Raw genomic sequence first — 14,901 nt, 5'->3', positions numbered from 1 at the left:
GTATTTTTTTTCTTTGGATATAGGTAAGAGGTACAGTAATATCAGATGAGTCTGCAGATATTTTATCAAATAAAATCAAATAATTCAAAATTATGTATTTTATAAGAACAGATGGATCTCATTCTTTTATGTTTGAGTTTATTTTTTCTAGCCAGTAAACCTTGTTACCACAGTGCTTATATTTTGAAGGATTAACAATTATTTATTTTAAATTATTACAGCTTTAAATCTGAGTTGGGGACAGCTGAGACTAAAAATGTGACAGAATCAGAAATGAACATAAAGCAGGTAATAAGTATGAAACCTTTTAGTATTGCTGCATTTGAATTACAGATATTTTTCTGTAAATAGAATATGTACAGCTATTTAGACTGTGAAGAATAATCTGTTGGTGGCACTTATCATACATGATATAGCCAGTATACAGAAGGTCTGCCTGTTTACAAATGGTTATAGCTCTCTCTGAATGGCCAGGTGGATCCTGCCAAATCTGGGAAGTCATTTGTTACTAACATCTTTCCTAGATGATTGGTTGGCTGGCTGGACAGATGGAAGGATCAGTAAAATACCTTAAGTATTGTTTTCAAAGGTGCAGACCTGGATTACTAGAGGAGCCAGCAGAGTAGTGCAGAAGTTGAGTTTTTATACCTTTTTTTTTTTTTTTTTGTAAAGAATTGCCACATATTATATGATTGGAAAGTATACATTTTATAAGAATAAGTAGCTATTATTATGTTTGCCTCTACTTTTTCTAGACCATAAAGCTGTTTATTACAGGGTTTATATTTTGAATTCTTAGCATCATTTCTTTTAAAATATTGCAACTTTGAGTCTGATTTTGAGACAAATTGTTTTATTTTTGGAGTGTCAGTCTTGCACTTGTGTCCTGACTTAAATTTGTTGTTTATAAAAATGGTTTGTCTATTAAAATGTCAAACACAGATCCAGAGATAGAAGAATAAAATATAATCATACTCAACTTACTCCTTCCCTTCTGAAAATGGGTAGAAGGTGGTCGTTTTCCATCTCAGCCATTAATGCTGTTTGACACAGGGCCCTGCCACTTAAGGCCCAAGGACAAATCACTTATCCTCTGAGATGAATTTCCTCATCTGAATTTCCGCATCTAGAAAGCTGAATTTCCTCATCTAGAAAAACTGTACTTAACTTGCAGGATTATTAGGAGGAGTAAATGATGTAGGCAAAGTACCTAGCCTGGGCTAGGGCTTAATAGACTACCTTGAAATTTTGGGAAAGAGTTAACTCTGCAGATAACTACATAAACATGAAACAATATTTATTTACAATCCTGCAAGAAAATGTGTGTCCCCATATTCCATAGTCAGTGCCATCAGTACTTCACTTGAAGAAGCCAGTGGAGTATTAACTGCAATAGATCCACATTTTAACAGCACCTTTAAAACTGTAAAGCAGTGAACATAAATTGTCATGGTAAAGATTAACTCTAACGATGTGAGTAAATGCTTGGCACAGTTTGTGGTGCATAGTAAGGAGTCTATAAAAGTAAGCTGCCATTATTTCTGTTTGTTAATATTATTGTTCATGCTGCCAGCGCTACCACTGCTTCTACATATTTGACATGTTGGCATGTAAAACAGATGAGCTTTTTGAATTTCTGAATAATGAGACTTTGTTCCCTCAGATTTACTTAAAAGTTGAAAATTTGCTTCATTTTTCCCTTTATATGTTTATTTATGGCAATTTCTTAATATTATTTAAATGCCACTCATTAAAATACAAAAAATAAGTCATTTTATCTTTAAGAAAAATGTGCTGAATGGATAGAAAAATTATTCTAAAATATTCTTTGTCATACTGTATAATTTTTATCTATTGGATATCTCTGTTCACTTAAAATTTCTTATATTTCTGCTTTCATAATGTATTTTTAAGCAAAAATGAAGATTTTTTTTTATTGCATCCCCAGGCATCTAACTGTGTGACATATGATGCCAAAGAAAAAATAGCCCTTTTACCTTTACAAGGGCATGACTTAACATGGGATGAGATTAAGGATGATGCTCTTCAGCATTCCTCGCCAAGGTACACAGTTCACAGGAGAAATAATTTCAACTGTCTTTAACTGCCTTCTTGTATAACAGACATATAGTGTTTGCCGCATAAGTACTATTTAATTGCATGCTGTAATCTGTTTTGGTGTGATGTAATTCAATAACAGTTTTAGTTTTACCAAGGAAATTTTACAAATTTTAGTGCCTAGTAAAAGTTTAAATGAGTTAATTTTGCTAATTCATTAGTAAAGGAAAAAGCCACACCAACTTGTATTATTTGTTGTTACTATTCATTAAAAAAATAATTTTCCCCAAGACAGATCCTCTGGCAGTGATGCTAACCAGTTTACATGCCACAAATAATGCTGAAGAGCTTTACTATTTGAGAAGTCATAATTTGTGATTTTGAATATTCATATATGCTAGTGCTTGACCTATCTGTGCTATATGAAGACACTATTTATTTATTTATTTATTTATGAGACAGAGTCTCTCTCTGTTGTCCAGGCTGGAGTGCAGTGGTGCGGTCTGAGCTCACTGCAATGGAGCCACTCTTTAAAAATTACTCATCATGTTGAGTAATTAAGGAATATTATACATTAATTAGCAGGTAGTAGAAAACCTAAAAGATGCCTTGATAGTTTCAGTTGTCAAATGTATTTCCAGTGTCAGAGAATGGATATGAAATGCAGGGCGGGGAAGGGGGTAGAAGAAAGGAAGGAGTAGAGATTAAAAAGAGGGCAAGAACGAGGTGTTAATGTAGCAGATCACTAGGAAAGTACACACAATGCCCTCAGGCTCTGGCTTCTCCCTCAGGCCTTTGCTAGGGAGATCTCACCTGCTAAGGCCATGGAGAGTTCATTGTTAACTTCTCTGTCTTTGAAATTTCTGGTGTTTCAACACATATAACTTGTTATTTATTAATATAAACTGCTCTTGAGCCAGTCTTCATTGAATATTAAGAATGACTTAAGAAAAGGAATATTTATCTTTTCTAATACTTTCTAAAAGAAGTAAAGTAAAATAGTATAATTGAGTATACCTGAATAAAATTTAGCTTCAAATTAATTATTGGTAACATAATTGAGTAACAAAATTTATCATGATGACCAGCTTTAAAAATACTTTCATAGTAATGTATCTATATCTAGCATTATCTATACATTAACCTTAGTCAAATTGTCACTGTTTATACTAGAGAAATGCCACAGTGTAGTTTTGAAAAGAATTGTGAATTTATAAGTAGAAGAGTAGTTTAAAAACCTGTCTTTGCTGCTTACTAATATTAACCTTGGAAAGTTATTCTTAGCCTTTCTGACACTTGGTGAACTCATCAGTAAATAGTAAAAATAATACACAGCCAACATACCTGACTGGGTTGTTTAGAATATTAAATTAGATATAGATATGAGAGTGCTTTAAAAATTGCTGAAACGTGTAATTACAGGTTGAACATCCCACATTTGAAAATCCATAAGTCACAATACTCCAAAATCTGACGTGACACCCAAAGGAAATGCTCAAAGGAAATGAGACACCCAAAGGAAATGAGTAGAGATGCTCAACTACTAAGTATATAATGGAAATATTCCAAAATCCAAAATCTGAAACACTTAGGTTCCAAGAAGGATATTCAGTCTGTACTAATATACAATGTTACTGAATACTTACTGTATGCCAACCATTGTTTTGCTCAACTACTTTAACTTCCTCTTTCTAGGGCAGTGTGTCAGTATTCCCTGAAGCCCCCTGCAACTAGTAAAATCTACTCTGAGTAAGAGCTTTTTTACCTCTTCGTTTTGCATAGTGGAATTAAGAATTAAGAATCATAGAAACCATTATTAAATAAGTCAGGATTGACCAATAATCTCTTTTTTTAAAACTGGCAAGTAATAAATGTACATATTCGTGGAGTACCTAGTGATGTTTTGATACTTACACTGTACAGTGATTAAAACAGTTTAATTAGTATATCCATCATCTCAAAGGTTTTATCATTTCTTTGTGTTGGAAACATTGAGTATCCTTCTTCTAGCTATTTGAAACTATATATTATTGTTAACCATAGTAGTCATCCTATAGTGGTATATAACACTAGAACTTACTCCACCTATCTAGCTATAATTTTGTATCTTGTAACAAATCTCACCTTGTCCCTCACTCCCGTCTACCCTTCCCAGCCTCCAGTATCCTCTGTTCTACCCTCTACTTCTATGAAATCAACTGTTTTTAGCTTCCACATATGAGTGAGAACATGCGGTGTTTAACTTTCTATTGCTGTCTTATTTCACCAGCATCCATCCGTGTTCCATCCATGTTGCCACAAATAACATGATTTTATTTGTTTTTATGGCTGAATAGTATTTCATGGTGTATATATACATTTTCTTTATCCATTCATCTGTGAACACTAATCTGTCTTACAACCAGCTTTGGGATATCAACCATATAATACATGCTAAATTTGAGAAAATGACCTGAATAATTTTCTCAAATTTATTTGAGAAATAATAACTTAACTTTCTGGAGCAATTGTCAATCACGTCGTTTTTATCTCCAGTAGAAGTCTGTCCCTAAGCTAATACCTGATGCTTTTTAATAATTAGTATCCATAATTCTTATTTATAAGTAAAAATAATAAAATAATAAAGAAGAGTTTTAGAGAAATACAGACTTTTAGTAGTTCAGATACTCTTTCCAGAGGTTTCTAATCTCAGCAGTTCTTTGCAGATATTTTACTCGTAGATTTTAATGTTGTTTTAATTAAGTTACTTTTTTAGGGAAAATAATTTATAAAATTTTACTTATTTTTAAATATGCTGTTTTTAAACAAGCAAGACCCTATGAATCAGTTTGAAAGTGTAACTTTTTATTAAACATTTAGATCTATTATTTGATTTGCTTATTAACTCTTCCCTTATATTTTCTTATTCAGTAATTTAGTTACTTGCTACTTAACATTTGATACTAATTCACTAATTTCAGCTAATTAAAACCAAACATACAATAATATCCTAACTTTCTTATAATAGCTACTAAAATATAGTTATAATAGGGAAGTGTGTTCAAGTAGTTAAAAATTACCACAATATTTATGTTCACAAATTTTCCTTTGAGATTTTTGTCTCCAAATGTTTTGAGAGAAAAAATAAATTTTTCTGCTTAGTGAGTTTCTCAACCTTAAGATGAGAAGATGCTGGCCTAGGGCTAGGAGAGGACTTCTTAGTTGAAGCTCCTGCTTCTCTGGACAACTTTCCTTTTCCTTCTTGCAAATGCTTTGCGGAGGGGCTTGTACCTCTGCTGCTGGACCTGGTCAGGAGCCAGAGGAAATTTAAAACATTCCTCGAGAGTGCTTGTTCCCAGTGGATTGCATTTGATTGCCCCTTGTCATTCGTTGGTCTCTTTTTGTGTTGTTTAATTCTGCTTATTTTTTACTGCTATGGATGTTGCAGATATCTTTGAAATTTTACTCTGTTAGGTCATTATCTTTAATAAATATTTATCCTTGCATAATTTGAGAAGGTAGACGTGTTTGTTTTGTAATATTCCCCTTAGTAATATGAGATAGAAGTACATTGGTAATGGTAGAGATAGATATTTCTAATTAGGTACTAATGTTTCTTCTAGTTTTCAGAATAAGTAAGCAATAATTTTTATGCTGTATATTGCCTTCCCTTTACAGCAAAGAAGAACTATTGTATCTGAGTTTCATTGAAGATGTAACAGATGAAATTTTGAAACTTGGTTTATTTTCAAACAGGTTAGTTTTTTAAAATTGTGTTATGGCAATTCAGGAGTACATTAAATATTCTTCATATTTCTTCATATGATGTTAAAATTTTAAAGTTATTTTCCCATATTAGGAAATGAAAAAATATATTGCTTTCTTGGAAACTTATTATTGTAATTGATAGCAAGTTGTAAAGAATGTTTAATTCATACTCTAAGGGAAGTTCACCACTTGGGAGAATTAAAGAATAGAGCTTTTATTCACTTTAATATTATATCCCTTGTATTATAAGTGACTCGTGAAGGAAGATCTTTACCACTTATTTGCAAAGCTCCATAATTCCATTTTACTATCTAAAACTGTCATGAGAATCAAAGGCAATCATTTTTGGTACAACCGTTATTAGTATTAGATCTAGTAAAATGAGAACAAATTAAGAGCTAGGTTTGTGTGCCGCAAGTTAAATGAAAAGTTTGCAAAACCAGATTAGCTATTGCATAGCTTAAGGAAACTGTGTGTCCTGAATTTAGCTTGAACATTTATGTATCTAAGATTCTTTGAGCACTGGGCTCTACTTTATGTTATGTAACCTAGGACCCTATTATGTATACTACTTGCTTTCTCTGTCGTAATAATATGCCAAACGTAGACATTTCTAATAAATTATTTCTATCCTTTACATCAAGTTTTTTAAAAAATTAAAGCAAACATTTTCATTATTGGCATAAAAAGGCATATGAAAAAGACCTAAGATTTTTGATATTAATTTTGTTGACCGCTTTCGTTTTAAAAAGTTGGTAAATAATATTCACATAATATGGGTAAAGAGTTTCAGGATACATAATGAAAAGTTTTGGCAATCTGTATCACGGTATGAATCTTAACACTACTTAACACTACTCAGTCGTGCACTTAATGGTTAAGATGATAAGTTTTGTTGGTTTTTGCCACCACAAGAAAAAAAATACACATACAAAATCGTATTTATGCTTAAAATTTTGTTTTTATCAAGTATAAGACTATTACAGCATTTTTATAAAAGTACCAAAAACCAGAATCAACCTAAATGTTTAATGGTAAATGTTTGGTTGAATAAACTGTGGGCTATATATGAAATGTAAGGTCTGTTTAGGGATTAAAAATGATGTTGAAGTGAATTTACAGATACAGAAAGATGTTAAAGATATGTGTCGTTGATTAGAAAAAACAAAATAGGGCTGGGCGCAGTGGCTGATGCCTGTAATCCCAGCACTTTGGGAGTCCGAGGCGGGTGGATCATGAGGTCAGGAGATCGAGGCTATCCTGGCTAACATGGTGAAACCCCATCTCTATTAAAAACACACAAAAACTTAGCCAGGCCTGGTGGCAGGTGCCTGTAGTCCTAGCTATAGGCTGAGGTAGGAGAATGGCATGAACCCGAGAGGCGGAGCTTGCAGTGAGCTGAGATCGCACCTCGACATTACAGCCTGGGCGACAGAGCGAGACTCTGTCTCAGAAAAAATAAAGAAAAAGATAGAAGAAAAAAACAAGATAGATACCCAAATAGTATGTATCATTTAATTACAATTTGGTAAAGAAATACAAATGAATAGGCCGGGCGCGGTGGCTCAAGCCTGTAATCCCAGCACTTTGGGAGGCCGAGACGGGCGGATCACGAGGTCAGGAGATTGAGACCATCCTGGCCAACGCGCTGAAACCCCGTCTCTACTAAAAATACAAAAAACTAGCCGGGCGTGGTGGCGGGCGCCTGTAGTCCCAGCTACTCCGGAGGCTGAGGCAGGAGAATGGCGTAAACCCGGGAGGCGGAGCTTGCAGTGAGCTGAGATCAGGCCACTGCACTCCAGCTCGGGCGACAGAGCAAGACTCCGTCTCCAAAAAAAAAAAAAAAAAAAAAAAAAGAAATACAAATGAATAGAAAAAATGCCTAGTAGTGAATATTCTAAAATGTTAACAATAGTTGTAAAAAGTAGAATACAGATTTCTTGGGTTTTAAAAAAATTGTGAAATAATTCAGAACTACTAACTCTGAGGTTGGCTCATAACTTCACTGATGCTAGCAAATGATAACAAAGGAAATTAGTTGTTTTTTAAGAAACTGTTGCTACATTCCTGTGATAGAGAGGTGAGCATGGTGCTTTAGAATGAAGACATTCTGTGGAGCCAGACACATGTGGGTTAAGTTCCCCTAATGGTTTTTGACCTCAGGGGAGAGGAAATTACCATCTTAGAGATGTGGCTTTCTCATCTTTAAAATGGTTTTTACACTATCTTTCCCTCCCTACATTGATCAGAATTAGAGGTAAAATGATTATTATGGCTAGCACAGTAGCACTTAATGGAACTTAATAAGTGATAACATTTAAGTTATTATGTGGATTTACCATCAGTGGGAATTTTTAAATTTTTTCATTACTTTTTAAAATTTTGTGACGTACACAATAGGTGTATATAAGGGTCCATGAGATGTTTTGATACAGGCAAGCATTGTGAAATAAGGACGTCACGGAAAATGGGGTATCCATCCTCTCAAGCATTTATCCTTTGAGTTACAAACAATCTGACTACATTCTTTAAGTTATTTTAAATGTACAATTAAGTTATTATTTGACTGTAGTTACCCTGTGGTGCTATCAAATGGTCTTATTGATTCTTTCTATGTTTTGTACCCATTAACTACCCCTCTTCCCCTGCAGCCCTCCACTACCCTTCCCAGCCTCTGTTAACCATCCTTCTACTCTCTATGTCCGTGAGTTCAATTGTTTTGATTTTTAGATCCCACAAATCAGTGGGAGCATGCAATGTTTGTCTTTCTGTGCCAGACTTATTTCACTTAACATAATGATCTCCATTTCCATCCATATTGTTGCAGATGACAGGATCCTACTTTTTTATGACTGAATAGTACTCCATGGTGTATATGTCCTACCTTTTTTTATCCATTCATTTGTTAATGGACACTTAGGCTGCTTCCAAATCTTAGCTATTGTGAACAGTGCTACAACAAACATAAAAATGCAGATATCTCTTCGATATCCTTACTTCCTTCCTTTTGGGATTGCTGGAGCATATGGTAGCTCAATTTCTAGTTTTTTGAGGAACCTCCAAACTGTTCTCCATAGGGGTTGAACTAATAGTTTACATTCTGCTAATAGTGTGCAAGGATTCCCTTTTCTCCACATCGTCACCAGCATTTATTATTGCTTGTTTTTGCATATAAGCCATTTTAACTGGAGTGAGATGATATCTCATTGTAGTTTTGATTTGCATTTCTCTGATGATCAGTGATGTGGAACACCTTTTTATATTCCTGTTTACAATTCATATGTCTTTTGAGAATTGTCTATTCAAATATTTTGTCCATTTTTTTGATTGGATTATTAGATTTTTCCCTATAAACCTAATAGTAAATAGTTGTTTGAGCTCCTTATATATTCTGGTTATTAATTCCTTGTCAGAGGGGTAGTTTGCAAATACTTTCTCCCGTTCTGTGGATTGTTTCTTCACTTTGTTGGTTATATCCTTTGCTGTGCAGAAGCTTTTTAACTTATGATCTCATTTGTCCATGTTTGCTTTTTTGCCTGTGCTTGTAGGATATTACTCAAGAAGTCTTTGCCAGACTAGTCCCTAGAGATTTTCTCCCAATGTTTTCATTTAGTAGTTCCATAGTTTCAGAACTTATATTTAAGCCTTTCATCTATTTTGATTTGATTTTTGTATGTGGTGAGAGATAGGGGTCTAGTTTCATTCTTTTGCATATGGGTATCCAGTTTTCCCATCACCATTTATTGAAGAGACTGCCTTTTCCCCAGTGTATGTTCTTGGCAACTTTGTCAAAAATGAGTTCGCTGTGGGTGTGTGGATTTGTTTCTGAGTTCTCTATTCTGTTCCATTGGTCTGTGTGTCTGTTTTTATGCCTGACCATGCTGTTTTGGTTACTATAGCTCCGTAGTATATTTTGAAGTCAGGTAATATGATCCCACCAGTTTTGTTCTTTTTACTTAGGATAGCTTTGGCTATGCTGGGTCTTTTGTGGTTTCATATATATTTTAGGATTTTTTTTTTTCTATTTCTGTGAATAATGTCACTGGTATTTTGGTAGGGATTGCATTGACTCTGTAGATTGCTTTGGATGGTGTGGATGTTTTAACAATATTGATTCTTCCAATCCATGAATTTGGAATATTTTTCCTTTTTTTTTTTTTTTTTGGTGTCCTTTTCCATTTTGTTCATTGGTGTTTTATACTTTAATATAGGAATTTTTTTAAAGTATAATTTAGGAAGGACTATAAAATATCTCTGTAAAAGGCTTTTCTTTAGGGTTTGGCTGTGTGTGTGTGTGTGTGTGTAAAGATGGGGGTAGAGAGGCTTTGGGTGTTTGCATATGTCTGTGAGATAAACAGCTTTTTGGAGGTGGGGTGAGAAAAAGGAGAATTTTATTCAAAGAAATAAAAGTAGCATACAGTCTTTCAGAAATATGTAACGTGAAGCAAATGCACAATGGAAGAACATAGAACAGGAAAGCATTAGTCTTCAGCTTTACAGAGAAAAAGAATAATCTAAAACACATTTTTCAACCTTTATAGTTTTAGTGTTATGTGGCTAGTTTATATTTAGATGATTTTCTGATTTTGAGACATTAACATTTTTGTTTATCATTTGTAGGTTTTTAGAACGACTGTTCGAGCGACATATAAAACAAAATAAACATTTGGAGGAGGTTTGTCTTTCCCTATAACTTCATTAGAAAAATTCTAATGTAAAAATAATTTTACGGTTTTTTCATACCTTCAAACAATACATTAAAAGCAAGTGCTTTTTTTTCCCTTGAACTTTTTTGAGGGTGGTGGTGGGAGAAGTGAAAGGAAAAGTATTAATCCTGTGAGATTTGCAGCACTGCAGTCAAAATTTAATTTGACTCAATTAATGTAATGATTCTCATCTTTTCTTAATCCTAGGAAAAAATGCGCCACCTGCTGCATGTCCTGAAGGTAGACTTAGGCTGCACATCGGAGGAAAACTCGGTAAAACAAAATGATGTTGATATGTTGAATTTATTTGATTTTGAAAAGGCTAGGAATTCAGAACCAAATGAATTAAAACATGAAAGTGAAGTAACTATTCAGCAGGAACGTCAAGAATACCAAAAGGCTTTGGATATGTTATCGTCTGCACCAAAAGATGAGAACGAGATATTCTCTTCACCAACTGAATTTTTCATGCCTATTTATAAATCAAAGCATTCAGAAGGGGTTATAATTCAGCAGGTGAATGATGAAACGATTCTTGAACCTTCAACTTTGGATGAAAATAATCCAAGTATTTCAGACAGTTTAACAGATCAGGAAACTTCTGTGAATGTCATTGAAGGTGACAGTGACCCTGAAAAGGTTGAGATTTCAAATGGATTATGCAGTCTTAACACATCACTCTCCCATTCTGTTCAGCTCTCCAGTGTTGAAGGTGATAATAATCATGACATGGAATTATCAACTCTTAAAATCATGGAAATGAGCATTGAGGACTGCCCTTTGGATGTTTAATCTTCATTAATAAATACCTCAAATGGCCAGTAACTCAATATTACTTTTCTTCCTTTTTTAAAGTATGTGTATAAGATTTCTGTGTTAGTTTTCTGTGCTGCAATAATAAGTTACCAGAAACCTAGTGCCCTACCATGCCACACGTTTATTTATCCCATAGTTTCTGCAGATCAGGAGTGTAGGCACAGCTTAGTTGGGTCCTCTGCCCTGGGTCTCACAAGGCTACCCCACAATCAAGGCAGTGACTGGGGCTGTGTTCTCATTTAGAGGCTTGTTGGCAGAATTATCTTCCTTGCAGCTGTAGATTTGAGGGCTTCGTTGTCTTGCTGACCAATGGCTAGAGGCTGCCTGTAGTTCTCTGCCACTTGGCCCTTTCCTTAGGGAAGCTATAACATGGCTGCTTGCTTTTTTAAGGATATCAGGAAAACCAGAGAGATTCTGCCAACAAGATGGAGTCTTATATAATGTAACATAATCACAGGAGTGACTTTCTATCACCTTTGCCATGTTCTTTTGGGTAGAAGCAAGTCACAGGTCTTGCCCACACTTAAGGATTGGGAATATATACAAGGGTGTGAATGCCAGAACACAGCAATCACTGGGGTCATCTGAGGACCTGCTGGCCACAATTTCTAAAATCACTTTTCAGAGGAAACATATTTTACCCATGTTCTCAGAGGAACATTTTTACCCAGACATAAGCGGTTTTGTACGCTATGGGAAATGGTTTGTGATCTGGTGTGGGTCTTGAAGCATTGGACCTTGTCTGCAATATCTTTAATTTCGTTTTTCTTGCTTTCCTGCAATATCTACAGCCTCGAGGACCTTTCAGTTGTCAGTGACCCAGGGAATTCTGTCAGCTAGCTGAGATGTTGTCTCTTCTTGTGAGTGCAAACATTTAGTCAGACCTGTCTGAAGCCCTGCCCTCCCCTCCCCTTGTAGCTCATGAATGAGACCCTTACTATTAGAACATGGCCCAGAAGATCCATGTCTAATTATACCTTTTCAACTATTTACAATAATATAATTGAATATTCATGTGCCCGTTATGTACAAAGTTTCATGCCTAGATACTGTGGAGGATAAAAACAATAACCCGTTTTGTTTTTATAAGCTATATTTTAATTTTATGTTTAAAAAAATGCAACCCAAGTATTCTTCTAAAAACTTAGCAGTGACTTCCAAGTATCCTGTTCTTTAACTCAGGCTTTTATCATCCTTTGTCCGAAGCAGTGTTTCCCAAAGGGTGGTATATACCCCTGGAGAGCAGAGAGTTGATTTTTAGTGGTATGTGGATGACAAGTCCATCTCATTCATGGGATGCTGACCATTACCACTGTCTTCAGGATTCAGATGCAGGCACAACCTGCAAAGCACAATATGGTGGGACTGAGCACCCAACCCACTTCTCACCCCCACTGTCAGAATCCCCAACTCACCCTGCTGAAACCCCTCCTTGGCACACCTGCCCCTCAGCCCTCACCTCTGGACTTCTTCCCTTTAACCCTCTAAGCAACACCGTCTCTCCCCTCTTGCAGTCCTCCTAAACCTCCTGAAATAACCTTAGCTCTATTCTTGGTTCCCAGCCTGGGTCTCCCAATCTGTTAGATCTTTACCCCTGTATTTGCTTCTTGGGTTCTATTGTTCCTCAACCCCAGGGTTCCTTTCTTCAGTCCCAAACTCACTCTTTCACAAACCCCCTCTTCCCATTCCCCATGAAACTACCCCAGACCTACTGGCCTGGCCCAAGTTTTCCTTTCTTGGCTGTAGCTACCATCTGTCTTTCTGGAGGCATTCTCAGAAATTTTCTCCTGGCTGGTTTCTCCAACACTTTGATCCGGGCCCCAGACCTGCCCTATTTGACATGTCCAGTCTTCTTCATGCTCGAACTCTGGGTACAGCTTCTTGTCTCTGGGGCCATGACCCATCCTAACTTGGATACCTATTAGGACGATTTGTTGTTATCCTTTAGTTTCTCTTTAAGTTTTAAAAGGTGAGTTAATTTAAATATTAAAAATGATTCTTGAAAAAAGCAAACAACCCCATCAAAAAGTGGGCAAAGGATATGAACAAACACTTCTCAAAACACATTCATACAGCCAACAGACACATGAAAAAATATTCATCATCACTCGCCATCAGAGTAATGCAAATCAAAACCACAATGAGATACTATCTCACACCAGTTACAATGGCAATCATTAAAAAATCAGGAAACAACAGGTGCTGGAGAGGATGTGGAGAAATAGGAACACTTTTACACTGTTGGTGGGACTGTAAACTAGTTCAACCATTGTGGAAAACAGTGTGGCGATTCCTCAAGGATCTAGAACTAGAAATACCATTTGACCCAGCCATCGCATTACTGGGTATATACCCAAAGGATTATGAATCATGCTGCTTATAAAGATACATGCACACGTATGTTTATTGCGGCACTATTCACAATAGTAAAGACTTGGAATCAACCCAAATGTCCATCAGTGACAGACTGGATTAAGAAAATGTGGCACATATACACCATGGAATACTATGCAGCCATAAAAAAGGATGAGTTTGTATCCTTTCTAGGGACATGGATGCAGCTGGAAACCATCATTCTTAGCAAACTATCGCAAGAACAGAAAACCAAACACCGCATGTTCTCACTCATAGGAGGGAATTGAACAATGAGAACACTTGGACACAGGAAGGGGAACATCACACACCGGGGCCTGTTGTTGGGAGGGGACTCGGGGGAGGGATAGCATTAGGAGATATACCTAATGTAAATGATGAGTTAATGGGTACAGCACACCAACATGGCACAAGTATACATATGTAACAAACCTGCACGTTGTGCACATGTACCCTAGAACTTAAAGTATAATAATTTTAAAAAAATTATCCTTGAATGTGGCAAAAGTATTATAATATGAAGGTAGGATGTGAGTGGTAAGTTTGGGAAACAGCACTTAAACTTTCTAGCAGCATCTTTTTTTTTTTTTTTTTATCCCTAAGACATCTTGTTAACATCAAGCAACATCTTTATATCTTCCCCTCTTCCTTCTCACACAGCCCATCAACTGAAGCTGAGAGGCATGATGAATGCTAGCGTGCCTGCTGAGCCAGGTTGCCTGGATTTGATTGCTTTTAAGCTGGGTTTGATTCCTTTTAAGCTGACTTTGAGCTGGGTTACTGAGCTTGTGTGTATTTTCTCGTATCTTGGATGGGGGTAATTATAGAACTTTTATCATAGAGTGCAAGAATTAAATGAGCTTGCATGAGAATTAAATACAGGCTGCTGCTACTTTTTTTTTTTTTTTTTTTTGGCTTTTTTATTTCAGTAGGATTTTGGGAACAGGTGATGTTTGGTTACATGAATTAAGTTCTTCAGAGGTGACTTCTGAGATTTTGGTGCACCCAGCCCCCAGTGTGTAGTCTTTTATCCCTCACTCCCCTCCTACGCTTTACCCCCAGCCCCCAAAGTGCATTGTATTACTCTTATGCCTTTGCATCCTCGTAGCTTAGCTCCCACTTATGAGTGAGAACATACAATGTTTGGTTTTCCAGCCCTGAGTTACTTCACTTACAATAATGGTCTCCAGTTCCATCTAGG

At 35.8% G+C, this 14,901-nt stretch overlaps 1 protein-coding gene across 5 annotated transcripts in view; it reads left to right on the top strand.

The window, feature by feature from the left end:
- Positions 1-11,341, top strand: part of SPATA7 (spermatogenesis associated 7) — a 60,183-nt gene extending 48,842 nt beyond the window's left edge. For all 5 annotated transcript variants that reach the window (XM_023205390.1, XM_023205391.1, XM_023205392.1 and 2 more), the window contains 6 exons: positions 222-288; positions 1,949-2,064; positions 3,754-3,807; positions 5,716-5,793; positions 10,426-10,480; positions 10,719-11,341. In XM_023205390.1, the coding sequence (XP_023061158.1) occupies positions 222-288; positions 1,949-2,064; positions 3,754-3,807; positions 5,716-5,793; positions 10,426-10,480; positions 10,719-11,303 (955 nt within the window). In that variant the 3' untranslated portion in view covers positions 11,304-11,341. The remainder of the gene's footprint in view (positions 1-221; positions 289-1,948; positions 2,065-3,753; positions 3,808-5,715; positions 5,794-10,425; positions 10,481-10,718) is intronic.
- The last annotated feature ends 3,560 nt before the right edge of the window (positions 11,342-14,901 follow it).

The sequence above is a fragment of the Piliocolobus tephrosceles genome, chromosome 6 (assembly GCF_002776525.5).
Source record: "Piliocolobus tephrosceles isolate RC106 chromosome 6, ASM277652v3, whole genome shotgun sequence".
Taxonomy (NCBI): domain Eukaryota; kingdom Metazoa; phylum Chordata; class Mammalia; order Primates; family Cercopithecidae; genus Piliocolobus; species Piliocolobus tephrosceles.
This window is presented reverse-complemented; position numbering and strand designations above follow the sequence as displayed.